General features: G+C 36.5%; 1 protein-coding gene across 2 annotated transcripts; it reads left to right on the top strand.

The window, feature by feature from the left end:
- The first annotated feature begins 5227 nt into the window (after nt 1-5227).
- On the top strand, nt 5228-12443 carry LOC118773043 (suppressor of cytokine signaling 6). 2 transcript variants are annotated; one of them, XM_036521790.1, is made up of 3 exons: nt 5228-5519; nt 7006-7076; nt 10595-12443. In XM_036521790.1, the coding sequence occupies exon 3, from the start codon at nt 10720-10722 to the stop codon at nt 12307-12309; it is 1590 nt and encodes a 529-aa protein (XP_036377683.1). In that variant the 5' UTR covers nt 5228-5519; nt 7006-7076; nt 10595-10719; the 3' UTR covers nt 12310-12443. The 2 variants fall into 2 exon arrangements, with proteins under 2 accessions (XP_036377683.1, XP_036377684.1); XM_036521791.1 differs by lacking the exon at nt 5228-5519 and adding an exon at nt 6079-6417.
- The last annotated feature ends 8608 nt before the right edge of the window (nt 12444-21051 follow it).

The raw sequence follows: 21051 nt of genomic DNA, 5'->3' as shown, positions 1-21051 counted from the left end.
GAATAAAGAGAAAGAGGCACATAGCCAGAACTCAGTCATTATTTAGGCTACAAGCAATTAGCAATCAAATCTTTGTTTTGTTTTGTAGTTGCTTCCATGACTAAAGGACAGAGTAGATAATTATGTTCTCACCATGGCAGCAGAGGATTGTGAAATGCTGAACGAAATCAAATCCTGGAATCTAAATCCATAGGTATTGGGTGGTTGCCAAGCAAAGAGAGAACAAATAATAATAACTATTTTGATAATTAATTTATCAATATCGATAGTAAGTGCCCTGTTGTCCTTGCACACTCTGCTTCTGTTCCAGCACGCAGGAAGAGAGAGGTGACATGTGAGGATAAAGATAGGTTGAGCTGTAAGGTTGTGTAAGTGAAAACATTGACAGTTTTGTCTTCACATTGTCATCTTTTGTGTTGGGTGATATGTGCACAACCGTATGCGCTACCATAAAGTTGAGTGTAATCAGAAAATATGTCAAATATTACATTATTATGGACTAAAAATAGGGGTGAGAAAACAACTAGTAAAGCATGTCAGAAGCAGACATGAAAGAGATCTTCTTGAATTTATACATTTAAATATCAGAAGAGAGCAAAGAAGGGGAATCCAAAAAGGAAATGCACAAATCCAGTATATCCTGCAGCATGTAAATACATAAAAAGCAAAGACCATCCTAATTGCAACATGCTTCCCTAAATGTAACAAATATAGAAATGGTACAAATATGCCTTTTCAATATATAAATTGTGCTTTACTAACACAAATGTAATGTGAAAAATAATTACTGTGATATCAGATTCAGGGTGCACATGCTTTTGAATTCATTTTGAGCTACTATAAAACAATAGTGTAATACATGATGATGGGGACTGGGGAGTTTTGATAGTGTCACTGTTTGAAGAAGGGAGGAGGTACACTGGAAGCGAACAGCTCTGGGAGTGCTTTGCACGTCCAGCCCCAGTGTGTCATTTGGTGTGCTGCACCATGTCAAATTAGTTTCCATAGCTGGCTCCTCTGCTGTCATCTGGAAATAACAATTCCAGCATTACATTAAGCCCACCAAGACAGAAAAATCAGGAGACATGGTACAGACTCAAACCAACAGATCACTGGGGGAACATCACTGCTGTAATCAACCTCTGTAAACAAGCAACATAAGCTAAATTTCAAACAACAGAGCACTGCCAAATGATAAGGATCTTATGCAAGGGTAGCATGTCTTGTGCAAGCAACATTTTGTGGCAAGTAAGCAGGCATGTAGAAACTCACCCCTTCAGATCCATCAGGCAGAAAGAGGAATTGTAACTACATAAATGCTGATAACTTCCAAGGATGTTAATTGATCTACAAAAGCTAAATTATCCATTTACAAATTATATAAAAAAAAACTTAAACTCCATCACACTGAAGATATAAATAAATGAATAATAGGTTATTCTGCATGCTGTACATTTGTTTATGTATTCTGATTGCAGTAACTGCTGATATTTGACAAGTGCAAAATTTTAGTAATTATAAGACAATAATTGATGATGTCATTGTGTTCTATGCCATTAAAACATTTAACATAGTTTTAATGACTTCATCATAGTTGTGTCTCTACACAGGCTGTGATTCTACACATTGTATTGAACTGATATCATCACCCCTAAATAAATATCTAATTTGTTAGCTAAAGGTAACTGGGGTTGTGAAAACAGCATAAACATGCCATACAGTGCATCCTCTGTACGTTTAGAGAATTGTCATGCCCCCTTCCCCTAATTAGAGTTTATGTGACGACAGCTTGATCAGCCCTATTAAGAATTTGTAATTAGTGATTCCTCATAGAGACTGTCTTCACAGCACTGCCTTAAGCAGGTTTGCTACAGCATGCTAGGAACTTGTCAGTTAAGCAGTGCGGAAAAACAATAATTCACTGTGTATGGCCTAAATTAGCCCAGCAGCAGTAAACACAATTACCCACTTTAAGATTATACTGACACTAATTAGGCCACCAATGAATCATCTCAATGGTGAATTCAAATTGTGTCTCAAACACAAGGTAACTCACAACATACTTTGGAAAATTTAGAGAGGCTCATGTATGTTTTGGAATATAAATTAGATGCTCTTTTTGAATATTTCTCCAAAGCAATCCTCATTTGAAGAAAACCACATTGACCAATGCCCACATAAGGGCTGGGGAAAAAACCCTTTTGCCTTTTTTTGCATTGAGTGTTAGAATGCAGACATAATTTTATATAGTTTTCATGGATCTCTGGCAACACTCTTGTGTTCTGAGTTTCAGACATTGAGATAAAATGGATAATGTACTGTAAATTTCAGTATTTATTCCCCCCTTCCACTTAAATGGATTTAATGTATTGAAATTATATAGTGTAATGTTTTATGACTTGTGTTACATTAACTACAAGGTTGATTATGTCTGAAATTTGTCTAAATTTGACCTTTTTGAGGTTCCATTGACTTGTTACTTTGTAAGGCTCTTCGCACACTAGATTTCTTCATACTACTCCCCAAATGTAATATGCCCCTCACTATGCCCTTTAGTTGAGCCTGACTGCCTTTTCAACCTCCCCAGAGCTCAGAAAGATGCGACCACACACCTGTAGTGATTCAGGTATAGCCTGTTACCTGGTAGCTGCTTTCTCTCACATATATTCCTCACATGAACAATTTCACAATGATAATTACAATCAAGACATTTAAAATAAAGGTGTGATTGAATACATCACATTATTGAACATGTTGAAAATTGGGAAAAGAGGATCCTGAAACACTGGAACAAACATTCAATATAAACATTAACACATGCTGTAAATAAAAGCATGTTACTGACTACATTCAAATATCAGCACAGTGCGGTTAGGAATAGGTAAGGGCTATTTCTTCACAGCAACTGTATCTCTCCCCGATCTTTATATTTCTGTCATACCTTTGACAAACAAATAGCATGATGTTGCACATTTAGAACAACAAGTACATCAATACCCATGGTTTAAACTGATCTGTATCCAGTTTGTATCCATAAATCAAAATGATCTGTTAATGCCGGGTTTTCTGTCCTAGCTCAGTTTTCCCCCACTGAGCACTGTGCTAATTGCGCCAAGTTGTTTCTTTTGATCTTTATGTAAACAATTCATGTTTCATTTCTCCGAAGTAATATTCTTTGGATTTTGGGAACATGTGATACTACTGCATGAGGGATTGGTGCAGAAGATGGGTATGAGAGTTTGCAAGAAGACTCTTGTGGCAGCTGCAGCATTTGATGTTGTCAGATATTCAGCACTTATCTATGGAAGGTTTTTTTTTTTTCATTTAAAAACAAACAAACTAACAAAAACACTTTTTAATACATTCTGCATGGACCATATTTCTGAAGTCAGGTGGTACTCTTTATGTGCAGACTTTATTTCTATGTAAGTAGATTTTTTAATTTTTTAATGCTTTATGCTTTAGCTTACAGTGTTGTTAAACTGCATTTGAAAAGCTCTTTTAAGTCAGGAAATCAGGAAGATTGTGTGACTGCCTCTGATGAACATTGTATTTGCATTACCATAATCACACAGAATCCTAAGGAAAATATAACTGGTTCACATGGTTACACAATAAATAATTCTGTAATAAAACTGGCAAACACACTACTTCTGAATAAAATATTGTTTCCTCAAGTTCACATGAATTACCAAATGCCCAACATCTAGTTTGCTCAAGTACTACATACCCATACAACTGTGAATTTTATGCATCTGAGCTGAGTATTTCTACAAAGCAGGGCCTAAAGCGATTTTTGTCTACACAAGACAATGCTGTCATTGTTTGGGGAGAGTATGGGGAACATTGTGTAGATGTCTGGGTGTTTGTTGTTTGATTTTATGTTGTCCAAAAATAACACTGAATGCAAAACATTCAGCTTTTATTTCTCTGTCATAAAAACCCATAAATATTTGATGTATTCTCACTTCTAAACTAACATTTCACTGAATACTGATGAGATATTGTACTGTGTCAGTGTGAATATTGTCATAGACTTCCAAACTGTGTAAAAACTTTTACAACAATGCTCTTGTCTATGGCAAATGTGGCCCTTGTCCAAACTTCCATTGTTATTTGTTTTGCAAATGACACTACAGACACTTTTTTCCCGATAAACAGAAGATGAACAGTATGGTGGTGTAGTATGCTCTGAACTATACTGAAACACAATTAGACGATGAGGTAATATTAGACAATGCACTTGAAAATGTATGAATACATTTCTACATAAATTCATTTTGAAGCATATCTTTATATTCCATCATTTGGATATTTCAAATGACTTAATGTCTACTCAGAACCTGAGTAGCTGTATGACAGTGTTTCAAAAGTGTTGAAAAAGTGTATTATTTAATTAATAGAACTCATAACTGTGACAACAATTGTTTATTGTAATTATCGTGTCAAGGAAAAATAAACCAGTAAGTCACACTTTACATTAAGTGTAATTACATAAAGCCTATCCCCTAAAGGCATGGGATAAAAGCTACAACAATAAACACTTGCAATGTATTGTGCACAATAAATGATACTTTTCACATCATAAGATGCATGGTGTAGGAATGAATATCACATCCAACCACTCCAGCAGTGTCAAATGATGCATATAACATGGTTAGGCTAAGAGGTGTCCTTTTGTAATGTGATATTGTTACATGACATTGTGACTATTATCTTTTTGCCTTCCTTGTCTTTCCTTTAGTCACTGTTTCTACACTCGCTTATTGATATGTACTCTTGACCTGCATGTGCAAGTTGACTGACACACTGGTCTTGCCTTCAGTCAGCCTGATCACCTTAATCATAAGCTAAACAATACCCAGCTGGACAGTATGACATGCCAAGTTGGACAGCACAACATTCACATTCCATATATTCAGTTTGTCTCTATTAAAACACAGAAACACAGATATACATGCATACACACATATACTGTATTATACGTTATATATATTGTGTGTGTTATACTGGTACTATAAGTACTTATACATATATATATACACACACACACGCACACGCACACGCACACAACCAACCTCAACCTCTTATCCCCATCATACCTCTTATCCCATAATGCAACAGGCAACAAAGGCAGACGGGAAGAGAGCATCAGAAAACTCGAAAAAGGGAATTGAACTGGACCAGAAGTGCATCAGACATAAGGAAACTAGCTAGCTATTCAACGTATACAGCCTTACAAGAAATGTTTTTGCTAGTTGTTCGTTCCAATGCTATTTGCAGAGCGGAGCGTTGAACAAAAAACATCGCATTATGTTTATTGTGTCCAGCAAGCTAACTATTCCTTCAGTGGAGAGAGTATGAAAGGTACATAGCTAGCCTAGCTAGCTGGATAGCTAGCTGGCTAACATCAGTGAGGAAATGGAAGCTAAACTAGGATTTATTTAGCTAGCTGGCGGGCTAGCAAGGATTTTAAGGAAAATGCAGCTTCAGAGCAGTGCGAATGCAGAGGACTACTAGTAAGTAACGCTACCATAACTGAATTAATTGCACATTTACCTATGCTTGTCTATTTATAACCAACAGTCAGTAACGTCAGCTAGCTAGTGTGTTTATTAATTGGCTAACAAGCTAGCCAGTCTTGGAAACAAAGAAACAGTAAGGCCAGTTAGCTAGCTAGCCTCTTCTGTAAGGAGAAGAAAAATATTTGGTAGTTGTCTAGCTAGTTAACGTTATCAATAGTTTATGAGTACTGTCAAATTGGCGATTAGCTGGATACCTGGCTGGTCATCTTTGTAAGGGACTACTGAGCAAGCTAATGAGATGGCTAGGTAGCTAAGAAGGCCTGGGCTTGTAGCCAGTTAGCTAGGGCCAGTTAATTACTGTATTATTAATAGTTAGCTAGCAACATGTTCGTTAACATTGCAAACATGACTCTGAACAGTTACTCAGTAGGTAATTTGGAATTACATCAACTGCGCCAATTTGTGGGTTAATGTAGTTGTATTATCCATCAAGTCCCAAATTGTAGGCCTAACGTTCGTTAACTCCGATTGAAAGAATCGGATGGGTAGCTAATGTGCTAGCTGGCTAAGGTTCCCTGGTGTCCTCTACCGAGCTAGCAACGTGATTTAACACGAAATTACGAATTAAGATTGCCAAAGATCCGCAAATTTAGCTAGCTATCGTTAGCATTTAACTAGTAGTTTTGCTGACACGAACAAGACTGGCATATGATTTGACGGTACCTATCTACCTTGCTAAACAAGCTAAAAACGTCAGTGTAGCTGCTTAACGGTATTAGCTAGGAGTGGAGTAGCAAATTGTGATTAACAACGTTGTCTTAAACTGAAGAAATTCCCCCATTAAAAGTATACGTTAACGGACGGTAATATCAGACAGCACGCACATATACAGGTATGATAATACTAAAGATAGCTAACAAACTGTTTTTTTTTTTCTCCTCAGTTGAACAATATAACTAGCTTGCTTAAAAACTATATTGTTTGATGGCTAATGTTGACATGACTCTTTGTCTTCTTGTTGGACAAATACTGTGTACTCTTGCTCGCAGACTGTCTTGCAACTCTAAGTACAGATGGAAAAGACACTTTGAATTAAATTGAAATGCGTTTATCTTTTCCCTTCATCATTAAATCTGTACTTGGAGTTAGCAGACATAGACCTCTCGAAACAAAGATAATAAAGGCATGAATCTTGTCTCCAAGTATCATTCATTGTAAAATTTAGCTAGCTAACTGGAAATTAGTCATTATGTAAATACATTTTCATTACGTGCAAGATTTATGGTAATTGGAATGCCTAAAGCTTGACTGAAAACAAAGTAATGCTGCTTAGACTGATGACTTCCGATTGTACAGTGATGGAAATGCAATGTAGATGCCCAAAGCTGATGCACGTTTGTAAAGTAATGTCAAAGATCTGGTATGGAAAATGTAAATAATTTTATTGGTTTCATTTGTGTTTTGTCTCCTTTTGTTTTAGATTTTGTAGTTGGAGGTGTAAGGCCTATGGACATCCATCTTAAACTGCATTATTATTCCCAATAAGCAAAGGTGACTTGTTTTACACAACGTATTATGCATGCTATTTTTTGGTTGCGGTTTCTTTGGAAATCATAGTTAAACATTTCAAAATAGTCGATTTCATTTTAGGTTCATGTTTATGTGTTTGTGACCTCACTTCTTGGTGGATATTTTTAAAGTCAAGAATAAACTTTGGTGTTTGAGCAACCAAGGAAGATACTACTTTGTACTGCTTGATAATAATATTGTAACAATTTGAATTGCTCACAGTCTTATAGTTTTATTTTTCACAATATTTTTCTTAGAGGGTTCAGCACCAGTAAAAAGCATGTTGACACTGTAAAGTATAAAATGAACTTATTTCATGCCATCTTCTGCACTAATTAGTGCAGAAATTTGTAACATACTATCTACATTTCTAACCCAGACAATTTGTTTCTCCATTGTCTGTTTCTCATATTTTAAATTTCCTTTGTTTCAAACACCCACTGCTTTTGTTCCTATTACGAATACCAAGCCCATATTGACCACAGCAATCCATTTAAACAAGTAGAGAGAAAGGAACAACATTTTCTATGATTTGAATCTTGGTGCACTTTCACACAAACATTTCAGACCAGTAAAATACAAACAATTTTGCAAACATCCATTATAGTTTATATGAATTATGAATGGACCGGTATCCTGTTGGTTTAAAATTTCAGCTTTTAGTTGTCCTCAAGTTGCTTGCCATCTATGTGCAGCTGAAATTCCTTGCTTGGAGCATCTACAGCTCTGAGATAAATTGTCTTTGGTATAGCCCCCTTTACAGTCAAATTCACAGGGTAAAAACATGAGTTGCAGAGTGATGAGACAGTGTGTAGGGATGGTTTGTATCCTCAGGACTGTGAATTGATGGTCTGCCCATCCAGGAATCGAACCAGAAACGTTTGGGTTATGAAACCCATGTACCACTATGCCACACTTATGCCTTGCTGAGTCATATCCTTTTGGAAATGGGACATGAGCAATACATGACGCAGGCAGATAAGCAAAGTCAAAACTGTCACAACCATTGTTTGGTGTCCTTTTTGAACAATTTGTTTGAATGCAAAGTTCATGTTCCTGTGGTGTCTGTCACATTGTTTTAACTTGCATCCTGATGGGATAACAAAAGTGCATTCACCTAAAAAAAAAAAAAAAAACATTAAATGTATAATATTTTTACTAGGAATTATCATCATAGTCAATTTTATATGACAGTGCAGCAAAAAATTGTCAGGTCATATGCCTGTTAAAGATTACATACACACTTCCAGCTTTTGTGTTGAGTACAGTTTCAAGTAAGCACACTTGAAACAATTATCTGTTGGTGAACATTCCTGCATTTATACAACTGAATCTGCAATCTGTCTTAATGCTGTGTTCAGTCTTGCAAATGGTGGTCTCTATTTCAAATCATTGTACATGAGACCACTTTGTGAAGCCTATCAATCAGCCTGTGAATGATCAAAGCCTAGGATTCTCTCCCCATTTTCTTTACAGAATTCTTTCAAATCACTGCATCTTAAAGCAAAATTTCTTGTTTGGAAACATCTTCCTCACGCAGTAAAGAAGGCAGCAGTAGTACCAGTGTGCTGGTCTGTCATCATGAGTAAAACACAGCAGGACTTTCAAGTATTAGTATGTGGCTTGCCTCTTCTTTTGCTAATTTACAATTATCGGTTAGCCTGCGCTACACTAATTTGGGGCACACTTGAGTTTGCGTACCTCCCTGGGCCAGTTGCGTTTTTGAATGATGAGGTCCTGAATGGTAAAAATTTCACAGCAAGCTACAGGGCATATATTAGAATATTAATTGCATTAGCACTGAGAATCTCACCAGGCGTGGGAAATTAGTTTGTATGTGAATGCTGCAAATAGAGTGCCAAATACTGTCAGTTATCCCATCCCATTAAGTGTGCTCTCCTAGTGCTGGGGGAAGCACTGAACATCTTAGGAAATGACTTTGAAATAGCTGCAGAAATGGTACATTTATTCATGTTGCTCAACTGTATGCATTAAAGCAAAGTTTGTTTCTCCAGATGCTAAGAAAATGGTATGTCAGTGGTTGGAATCAGGCAAATTTGTGTTGTACATAGAATGTACAGGGAGTGAAACAAACACCTGACATCATAGTGCAACTCGCCTATGACACTTATGACACTTGGCTGTTGGGGGTTAGGTAAAGTAATGAAGAAGTTACCATGGAACTCAGTTAAACTCTGGGAGGGAAAGGATCACCTGAGGAAAACAGAATGTGAGAGGAGCAGGAGAGAATCTGATTTGAGGGATAAATTAGGGACGAAAGAAAAACAGATGCAAAATAAAAGCTAGATGAATAAGACTATTGGTCACGTAGAAAAAGTTGGCATGAGCTTTAATATTGAGTTTTGCAAAATTTTGTTGTTTGGCAATTTTTCGTGGCCCTGAGATCATACCGCAAAATCACATTACCACATCACTTGAATGAAAACTGGTTAGAATGCAATGTGTATTCTGTTTTCCAAAAAAAAAAATGTCAGTGGAATTTTTACTTGCGTCACTTGTTGTGTCCATTAGGACTCAGCAGTGTTGTGATAAACAGTACTTTATAAAATAGGCTAGTTGTGATCCATTATTCCTATTGGCCAGTGTACGCTACAGTTTTCACAAATACACCACAGGTAAATGAATTTTTTGTACATCTATTTAATGTCATTGTGTGTTCACAAACATCAATATCGTAACTGACCCGTTCCACATAACTTAGTTAAATTAGCAAAGATGGAGACATTTACTGTCTCCACTGAGAAGTAGGTAGTTATTTTGGTAAGCTACCAAGTGAACTCTTGTGTAACATTAATAATAAATAAACAAAGATGTCTCAAAAGCCAGCTTGTTGGCTAGCTAGTTTGTTGCCTAGCTAGCAAATCCAGCAGCACCATTTAGATAATGTTAGGAAAGGTATTGTTAGTACTGTAACAAGTTAGGTACAGCTTTCATTGGCAGTTTCATGTAATCACTACAACTTGTTAATTTGTGTCTCTCTCCTTACTTAATGTAGTTAAGTAGACTTCAGCCAATTATGGGTTTGTTTTATGAAAGCGATATGACACACATCCATGGTACAGCATGAATATTGGCACTACTAGGATTTTTATGTCTGAACAAAGGGAAGAAAAAAAACTTCAATTATGTCATATTTTCTTTTCACCACTGTTTCTTGGGGATTGTCGTATTGTGAGCTAAATGTATGACCTCATGCATAAGAGAAAGCATTCTAAAACATCCGTGTCACTTCAGTGGAAGACATAGATGTAGACTGATAAAACAGTTATAGCTTGAGCACAGATTCAATATTAATCCATAGACTTCACTACTGTTAAGGACCACAAGCTGTCATTGTCAATTATTTCTAAATTATCAGGTTTGAGATTTTTTCCTCAATTTCTTTCACTTCTGTCTTAATTTCCATTTTTTGCTAATTACAATTCTCACACTGCTTTCTGTGTCTGTATTTTGACCTTTTTTTGTTGAATCTCTTTTAGGGGATGCCAGTCCTGGTACTTGCTTGACAAGGTGAAGGCAGCCTGATGAAAAAATACTATAGATAGCACATTTTGAAAATCATAGGTGAAACACCCTATGCCCTCATTTGAGAGGGACATTCATAATGAAGAAGATAAGCCTTAAAACGATCAGAAAGTCATTTAATATAAGTAAAGGTAAAGAGGAGGGGGAATTTGTTGTGGTTCAACAACAAACATTGGCTGCTGATTTCACAAAAGAAGATTCTCTTTTTGGTGGGTGTTACAGCAAAGACCTTGCAAATTGTGACCTTAATGGTGAAGAGGAAAAGGGGCACAAAAACCGGTCCAAGAGTGAAAGTTTAATGGGCACACTAAAAAGGAGGTTGTCAGCAAAGCAGAAATCTAAAGTCAAAGGAAGTTCTCCCTCTGTTGGTTCCATAGATGATGACACATTTTCCTCTTCCTCTGCCCCAGTAAGCTTTAATGATGTGAAAGCCCAGCGTCCCTTGCGCTCCACTTCCCTGCGTAGCCATCATTACAGCCCTACTCCTTGGCCACTTAGGCCAGCTAACTCTGAGGAAACATGCATTAAGGTGGAAGTGAAGGTGAAAGCCTTGGTTGATTCATCCACTCCCAGTCCAGCTCTTAATGGTGTTCGAAAAGAGTTCCATGACCTCCAGATGGATGGACTTTTCCAGGATCCAAGTGAGTCTTTGAAGAACCCTGAATCTCCGAATGGTGACTTGCATCTTAATATTGATGAACATGTGCCTGTAGTTATTGGAATTACTCCTCAGGACTATATTCAGTACACAATGCCTTTAGATGAGGGAATGTATCCAGTTGAAGGATCACACTCTTACTGTTTGGATAGCTCCTCACCTATGGAAGTCATGCCACATGTAGAAAGGGGTTCTCTTCATGTGGACGACGGACAGATTGACCAAGATCTTGTTATGTCACCAGACATCTTCATGGAACCCTCAGTGAATGGACTCCTTATTGGTAACACAGGCATGGTGCTTCAGAGCTCCAGAGTAGATGCTCCACCCCTTTCACCATTGCTACCTCCACTCCTGGGCAGTCAGTTCCAAAGGCACTTCCCCGGCTTTTGCGGTGCTGATTCTCAAGTTACGGAGAGGGTGAGACATCACCTGAATTTTGACCCTAATTCTGCTCCAGGGGTTGGCAGGGTGTACGATTCGGTTCAGAACAGTGGGCCGATGGTTGTAACAAGTCTTACAGAGGAGTTGAAGAAACTTGCCAAACAGGGTTGGTATTGGGGTCCTATAACACGCTGGGAAGCAGAGGAAAAACTTGTCAACCTGCCAAATGGTTCATTCTTAGTGCGCGACAGCTCAGATGATCGTTACCTCTTGAGCTTGAGCTTTCGCTCACAGGGTAAGACACTTCATACAAGGATTGAACACTCGAATGGCAGGTTCAGCTTTTATGAACAGCCAGATGTGGAGGGTCATATATCCATAGTAGACCTCATTGAGCATTCTATAAAGGACTCTGAAAATGGGGCATTCTGTTATTCTAGATCTCGCTTACCAGGGTCTGCTACATATCCTGTTAGACTGACAAACCCTGTTTCTAGGTTCATGCAAGTGCGATCACTGCAGTACCTGTGTCGGTTTGTTATTCGTCAGTACACGCGGATAGACCTGATTCAGAAACTGCCTTTGCCAAACAAGATGAAAGATTATTTGCAGGAAAAGCACTACTGAAATGCTGAAATGGGACAAACTTGCAACTTTAATTTTTGGGTTCAGTAATAAAATTAAACATGGTTTACAAACATTGTGGATCTGAAATGTTGGACACCACTACCTTATTTAAGTGAAAATTTGTTTTGTGTTAGACTGAGGGCCTGATTCAGTCTACTTGCAAATTGGATTTTGTAACTTTCAATTGCAAATTTAAGGATGTTTTACTGTATTTCACAGCATTATTAGTTTGGTAGTCACTGATATTAAAAAAAAGTGTGAGCAATGAAGTGTACCAATCACTTAAATTTGTTTAAATTCTTAATTTGTGATTAGATTGGTTCAGGCTTTTAGGCAGTATTATCTTTGCATTAGTTGGGACAGTTTGATTTGTTGTTGCTCAGATCCTGTTTGTTTTTAGCAGAAGTTGATCAAACATTCTCGGTAGTAGAATGTTCAGTAAAATACTACATGCATGTTTACAAAAAATCTTGTTTAAATAGGATTATGGGAAAAATGCTGAAGTAAAAAGCCGTAAGAATCAATTACCTTGTCCACTCATTTACTTAGTCGATACCCAAAGCACATGAGAATGCCATACTTAACTTCAAAAGAACATTTGGTACAGCCTGGTACAAATTATGGAAAGAAGTGAAACCAATGTGAATTCCTGGAGTAATTAAAGCATGTAATTTAAACCTGTGTAATAAGCTGACCTTTTGGAATTTTTGATCATACTGACTGAAACATGTTAGGGCTGATCCAGAAGATTTACTCCTTCTGAGCTTTGTTTGCTACAAAGCTGATCAGATATTTTTCCAAACCTGTGGCATATATAATGTCTGATTACTACAGGCACTGTTTTTTGTGTCCCTTGAATAGATAAAGGCCTAATGATTTGTAGAGAGAAATAAATAAAATCCCATAGTTTTTGATGCTGAGTTCTGATTGTGGGCATCTCAAATATTCCAGGTGGTGCACAATCCTTCCAGCATTAAACAAAAGACTGGATGTGTTTTACCATGGCATATAAAAGGCACATCAGCTTAGATGTGATGTACACAACTGACTGTGTAATATAAAGAGACAAACAGCACAATTCATGCTTTGCCCATAGAAGCTAGCTGCCTTAGTTACTTTACCTGGAATTAAGATGCCTGTGTTATTCACAAGAAAGCCCAGGAGTTAGTGAGGGATCCTTATGTCCATTTCACTCATGCTAAACTTTCATTGATGCAGCTAAACTGATCATATTTGAGCACAGGTCTGCTGAACAGATTAAAAGAACTCTAAATTCTATTGACATTTCTCATTCTTTCATTTGCCCTATATTTGCCCCACACTAAATGGGATTTTTTTTTTTTTTTTTTTTTTGACAAACCATAAATGTAATGGAGCAGTGCGATACTGCTCAGTATCATGAGTGAAACCATAATAACCGGGTTAGAAAATAGGGGCATCTAGGAGAAAGATGACTGTTTTGTGTGTACTGTCCCATTCTTTGGTAAAAATTCTGAGTGTTGTGGTAGGTGTTCTGTTTATTGCCTGAAGAAGGGCTCTCTCTGGTAGGGTCATGCATTGATGGTGACTGGGTTTTATAGCCTGTAATTCAGTCATCCAGCAGAAAGAAGCTGATACAGGCTTTCTGGATATCCTCAAATTTTTTTCTAGCTGCATGACTTCTTTGCAATATGAATAGAAAGTTCAAAAGAGAAAGTTTCAGTGCATTAGATTTGGCCATTTAATTCAAGCATCCTCATTTGATATCATGGATTGATGTGCTGTGAAAACATTTCCATATGAAGAAACACTTGTCTTAGAAATTTGTGACAACTGATGTATAAGCTTTACTCTTGTATAAAAGTGGGCATTATCTCTGCTTTAATCTTAGTCATTAAAGCATATTAATTTTATAGGTTATGTAGCTGTCCATTTTTGATTTACATTTGGCTTTAAATCCTGGAGTTTAATATGACAGTATACAAATTCATCAGTCATTATGGTTTGAATATTTGTACCACTTTCAGAACATTGTGAGATGGTTAAAAATAAAAAAGTAATTTTTTTTTTATTCTTTGCATTGATAAAGGGTTGTAGTACTTACTGGACTAACTGGACTTGTTTAGCACCTTACTGGTGCTAAACAAGTTATAGTACAAAAATAGAAGACAGTTGATAAAACATTTTAAGTGGTTACAGTTTCCGTAAGATTAGTAAGCATGAACCCTGCATTTTATGTACCAATTGAATTGCAGTTACAGTAGTGGTTCTTTGAAGAACTTTAATTTTGTACATTTAAATTAAAGTTAAAAGGGCACAATTGTGATTTTTGAATTACATCACATTTCTCCAATATACATCACTTAGCCTTTTCTAATGTGTACTCTTGCACTTTCACAGGAATGGTTTGTTTCCTAAGAACAGCATTTTAATACCTTTTTGAACATTAATAGTGGATTTCCACAATCAGTCCATAAATTACAAAATGAATGGAAAATCTGATGATTCCCTTGAGGCAGCACTCTATTGCGAATGGTTTGATAAGGCCTCTTCCATCTGACTAATCTAGCACAATGTGATAATTCTCAAATTACATGTTTTAGTGTCACTATAATATAGCACAAGTTTAAGGATATGCAGTATAGTGTTAATTGGAAAATGGCCTGTCCACCTCAAAGAAAGAAAATATCTGTTGCATTTATGCTACAGTGTATTATTAGTCTGCAGTGAAGACTGCTCCAAGTATCTGTGCAACATCAAATTGAACTGATTTTTGTATGGGCAGGATTTGTCAGTGTATTTAAGAATGATGATACTGTGGATGTCATTATCATTTATGTATGTATTCAAATTAAGACATCATGAATGCAGATGAAGTGTTTTCCTCTTCAACTAGCTCTGTAAACTTCCATGCTCAACCTAAAAAAAATGAACTTGAGCAGCCAAGCATCTTTTGATAGCAGTCCCATGCAAATAGATTGCAATATATTTACTGTACAAAATGAAAAATGCTTCCATACGCATCCTAAACATACTGGGAAATGGTAAATAAATGTGTATAAAGGGAGCTCAAAATCCAGTTCGATGTTTTGAATGATATGAATCCACATTTTAGGTCTCTGATAAGGCCTAGTATACATATTACAGTTCTTGAAAATCCCTAGCAAGTGTATAGACACATTATCACTGTGTTATTATTGTAATTGGGAATGCCAGCACTGACACATTACATCACATAGATTTGAATTGTATTGTGTATCTCCACCACAGGAAATGGGACAATTTCAGAGCCATACTGGTCAGTAATGCTTCCCTATGATGTTGTAAAGCACTTACCATAACACTAGGATACACAGAGTTGTAAACTGTTTCTGTCAAGCTACCAGGTTGTTTCTTTCCAATTTTTGTCGTTCCATAGTCTGGAGATGGATTTTAAAAAAAGTCCTCATTCTTTCAGGGCACCAAAATCCTCATCTTCCAGTTGCATATATATATATTTTTTTTGGCACTCCCTCTTCCATTTCATCTTTCTTATTCCATGATTTACTGTGTTCTACTATGGTTTTACAAGAAACATTAAGTTACAGAAGATTGCTTTTTTGACACTACATTATTGAGTGGTTATCTTTCATTGGTTATGGGTTGTCCTTCACTGTTTGTGAAACCCTATTCTTAACAGGAATCGGCAGATAATGAAGACTTCCTGTTGTCCACTTGCATATCATAAGTTGCTTGAAAGAGCAATTACCATTGCTTGCAGAATCTGACATGTTCGGCTGAGCATTGTCGTAAAATTATAGTGAACTCAGAAGGGCAATTTAAAGCTAAATTAGGGATAAAATTATATTGTATACTAGGCATAAGGGACCCATTGGCTCCAGACCCAAGCTCTAATATGCCAAGGTTATGCTCATCTTAAAGCTTCTGTGGTAACTGAATTAGAGGAAAAAAGTCTTTATACAGTATTATCTTGAAGCCACAATATCTTATCAATAGCAGAATAAGTGGAATGATAAGCACATTGGTTATGACCTTTTGCACACTAACTGGTTACTTGCTTGTGCTGATGTATCTAAATGTAACTCACTGAATAAAAGCTTTTTTTTTCGGAAAGCAAAGTATTACTGACAGCACGTGCATAGTACTTAGCAGTTCACTGAGTGAAAAGGGAAAACCATGGCACCATTTACAAAATGTCTTTTGGAGAACATTGATTGGGAAATATATTGTTCTAGCCCTGCTGGGCTTCAAGAAAGTGTGTAGAAATGATCAGACAGATGACTCAACAATTGTTCACCTTACAATACAGGTTTTGTTGAATTAATTTTTTTATTCTTCTTTTTTTGCATGTTTAAGTTCTTGGTTTGCTTCAGTGTATGTTTTGGTGAGGCATGGTTATATTACATCATGTAAAAGAGCAACTTATGTGCTGGAAGGGTTCCATGCTTACACAAACAGTATTTGAGATCTGATTATAATGAAAAAATAATTGGACTAAACCAGGAATGTGTGGGTAAAGAACATGTCCTTTGAAACTAATGTTTATCACAACAACATTATGAATTGATGTAATGAATGTTGGGTTACGAAATGGTGTCAAGTTGTTGCCCTGCAAGATGCATTGAAACAATGTGCAGCAGTTTGGCATGAACATGACTGAAAGTAATATAACCTTGAAATCAGAAGTGAGGGCAGTTTCTTTGTTCGTTTTTTTTTTATCAAATATTTTGTTTTGGATAAACAGTATGTAATTGGACTAATGCTGATTTGAAAGACTTCCTGTGAATTTTCGATACTTCAGTAGCCTGCAATTCATTGAGTATGTATTTTTGTTTTTAATTATTATTGCCTTGTACATAATTCATTTTACAGAGTGCTGCTTGTTACAGTTGCAGAAGCAAAATACATTTATTACTTCAGCACTGAACAAGCATCACCAATTTATATTTTTCATATGCATTTTGGGGGGGTTGACTTAATGCTGCAAGTGAAGTGAGAGTTTACATTGTATAATATTCAACAATTATCAATTTTCCCTCTCTGTAGTTTTTCATGAATATTTTGGTACAATTTTTAAACTTATTTCAGATGTGTTTATATACACATTTGTGCTGCTTTATTATGGTTGCCTTTCTAATACAAAAATGGGAAAATAGAATGTCATTTTGGATATATGTACATATAGTAACTTTGGCTATGATCTTGGGAGAATCGGATTCATATTTTGTGAAACAGCTCAGTCAGTATGATCGTGATCATGCCATTAGTAAATCCTAGCTAGACAAAAAAATCAGTCCAGTTTACATTTTATGCTGTGTCAATTATCCAAAGTCCATTGTTTTGTCTTTAATTTTGGGGAGGGGGGGTAGTTATTTCTTGAAATTTTTGGATACTTTTTTGTATCTGCTGATACAATATCTAAATAATAAAAAAATGAGTCCAAAAACTTCCTGTGTTGTTAATTCATAGTTTTGGTATGGTTGTCATGTTTTTTATTTTTTCTTCCCAAAAGTACTACAGAATATTTGATGAGAATTTATACAAAAGCTTTACTGGTCTAGTTATCTCAACCATTTGTGCTAGTGGTATATTTAAATATACTCAATGTGTTAATTTCTAGATCACATATGGTTAAGGGTTTCAGATTTTGCCAGAATAGAGGACTAATATGGAAAATCAAGTTATAATTTTGTTTTAATGCTCACCTTAAAAGCAGCCCTCAGGTGCATATCTGAAGTGTGAACATTATATAGGGCTTAGGTAAACTTCTATTGTCTAGAGCTACCCTATTGTCTGTTTTTGGAAGGTGTGTACATTTATGCTTTGGCAGTGTGTAATAGTAAATTCAGAATGCCAGCTTTTTCTGTTTGCTCATCTCTTTGGCAGAAATGATACGAGTGGAGGTGCTTTTGTTCAGTGCAGATGGCGGGACGAAGTGAGTCCTACACAAAGAAAGACTGCCTTCTTCACAAAACAAGAATAGCCATCAGCCACTGGAGAGGTGTGGAAACACCTCTGCCTCTTTTCCACTCACACATCCAGGTGCACTTAAACATGACCATGCTAAAAGTGCCATTTCCACTTATAGCCAAGTGTAGGTGAGGTGTGACTGAAAGTGAGCCTGTACGTACAGCAGTTGGGTACATAGTGCTCTGCGGCTGGGGTGTGGTTACAGTAAGTTTGGCAGAAGTCAGTGTGTTTATGAAAGTGGTGGAGGAGGAGGTAGCCTGGTGCAATGCAAAGTAAATTCTGTGATCTCACTCAGAGTGAATTGATCTGAAGTAAACATTCTGCATGTTTTTATTTTATTCATGCTATATTTATTCAAACTATGTCAAGTTGGGCCATTTTCAAAATTACCAGGTTATACTTTTGTTAACTAGCTAGCACTTTTACTTTTACTGGTTGGTCGTTGGTTACCACTAGAAGAGGTACGATGGCAAAACAGTAGATATCTGATGTCTTTTTGAATATAACAAAACCTCAAGGTTATGCAAGGGTACACAGGTTTTTGTTTCGGTGGACCCGTGTGCACTGGGGCTGTCCATTCACATGTCTGATGAAAACTACACTGGAACGTTATCCAATGAAAATGAGTTGTGAATTACAGATACATCAGCAACTGAAACCCTGCATCATTGATCTAACAGGATTATCAAAAGTAAAAAAAGGGAGGATGTATTATGTCTGTGAATGAGCACAGAAAATGAGCTTGCAGAACATTTGAATGAGAACTTGCTGTTGAATGGATTTCTCTGACTGTCCCATTAAGCATTTCTGCTTTGTCTCCTTCAATGATCCTTTGCATAGAAGGGTGGGCTTTTGTATACTTACCTTAGATGACAACAGAGTGTTAAATTGGAGCATACAAGGAAAATAGACTTTTGTCAGTCCCTCAGTGAAGGACATTGCACTCTACGGGTGTATCAAATGAAGTTAAATGTTTAGATGTGAAGTAAACCTTTTAAACTCTACCTCTGTTACTTCTGTTCTTGCTATCGCCTACCTACGTAATTTAGAACAAATCAGTTTTTAATCTGCAATTGAATATGTATTGGATAAGCGGCCATGCATCAAATTCTATACTTTACAATGGAGAATTTTTTTACAGGTTTAATTAGTTTTACTCACTTGCCCTACAGTTTATGGTTATGGGCATATGGTTTAATCCTATTTTTCTGTTATTTGGCACACAATGAATGAAAGTTTGGTGTTCCCTTACAGAGATTCACATTTATGCAGATATTCCTTTCAGACATTGCGAAATGTTTTCACCAACAATCATAGTTGGTTGCTGTCTCTCTTTCTGAGTAGAGGCATGCACAAGTACAATTTAAATGGTATTGTTTTCACCTTCTTGGGTTGAATATAATTTTGAATTCAGAAACCCTAATGATCAGCTGGTTCGTTATACTGTAGCTAAATTCATAGATTACAGTTGACCATTTAATAATTACTTATGAAGCTGGGTTTATTGCACACATTTCACCTTCTTAATGCGAAAAGTGCAAGTTATATTTGTAACTTATGTAAAACAAATGGAGACAAGCACTTGAGGCAGACTTTTGAGTGGTTTGAGACCAGGTGGAATCTGAGTTATAGGCTAATTACTGAGTGGGACTATGAATTCATTCAGTATTACATGCTATAGAAAAAGGAAAGAATGTAGATTGATGTGGAGAGCTCAAGAACGCTACATCTGTGTAATCTTTTCACAGAATTTCCTCAGGGAAGTGATTTTTTTCATCATTGAAGCATATTTCTGATTGTTGGGTCAATGAAACACGCATGCTGACTACCAAAAGATGGATCTGTATGAGTGTGTACTACAGTACTTAGATTCATATCGTACCAGCACAAAGCATCAGACTGACAAGGAAATTAGTTTTATGTATTTCAGTGTACATTTTTGAAAAAGTTTGTGTTGCAAGGTGTTAAAATTGAAGTGAAATTAAAAGAAATCATCAGACTGAGCATCCACTGAGAGTGGAGCAATGTCTGGTTTACCTGGGCTTCACCTATGTGGTCCTTCTGAGGGTCATAACATTGCATTATAAGGAGTCACACTAAGATTCTGTGGTTGAAAACATGCTGCCATGTGTCAAGTTATGGTTGATTATGGACAAACTAGCCTGCTATTAAATATTAAGTAATAATTAAGTGTTAATAATTATCTTGCTAGGGGCGTGAAGGCCTCTCATTGCTTTTCTGATGGACTAAACTGAGTCACAGAGAGTACTGTCCCCTGTGTATGTGTGTGTGTATGTGTGTCAGAGAGTGGGAAAATGATGGGGAAGTGGGGAAGTGACATTTGCATGATAAAAATTGGGTGTTTAGAATTAGGGGGAAGGGGATTGTGGACACCTACAACAAAGGGGAAAAAAAGGGTATTATATGCGGATGTGAATGATGTAAGTGCTGACAAAACAGAAACAAAATCCACCAAAGTTAAAGAGAGGTTAGTAGATATGATGTTGCTTGCATAAAATGGGGCTGATGATTGTATGGAAAGGATCTTTGTCCATACCTACACTTTAAAGCATGGACGGGGGTTAAGAAGTTTTATGAAAGAAAGAACGATTTTTAAGTGTATGGTGGTGGTGTTTTCTGTAGCACCCATGCTAGCTCTAAATGTCATACTCAGGGTACAGTGTACCACATATATATATATATATATATATATATATATATATATATATATATATATATATATATATATATATATATATATATGAGATCTGTACATTTCAATTCCCATTGTCT

The sequence above is a fragment of the Megalops cyprinoides genome, chromosome 2, assembly GCF_013368585.1.
Source record: "Megalops cyprinoides isolate fMegCyp1 chromosome 2, fMegCyp1.pri, whole genome shotgun sequence".
Classification (NCBI taxonomy): Eukaryota; Metazoa; Chordata; class Actinopteri; order Elopiformes; family Megalopidae; genus Megalops; species Megalops cyprinoides.
Note: the sequence above shows the minus strand (reverse complement) of the source record. Positions and strands in the feature narration are given on the sequence as shown.

Coding starts and splice junctions, on each gene's coding strand:
- LOC118773043 (XM_036521790.1), top strand. CDS start 10,720: ATGAAGAAGATAAGCCTTAAAACGATCAGAAAGTCATTTAATATAAGT.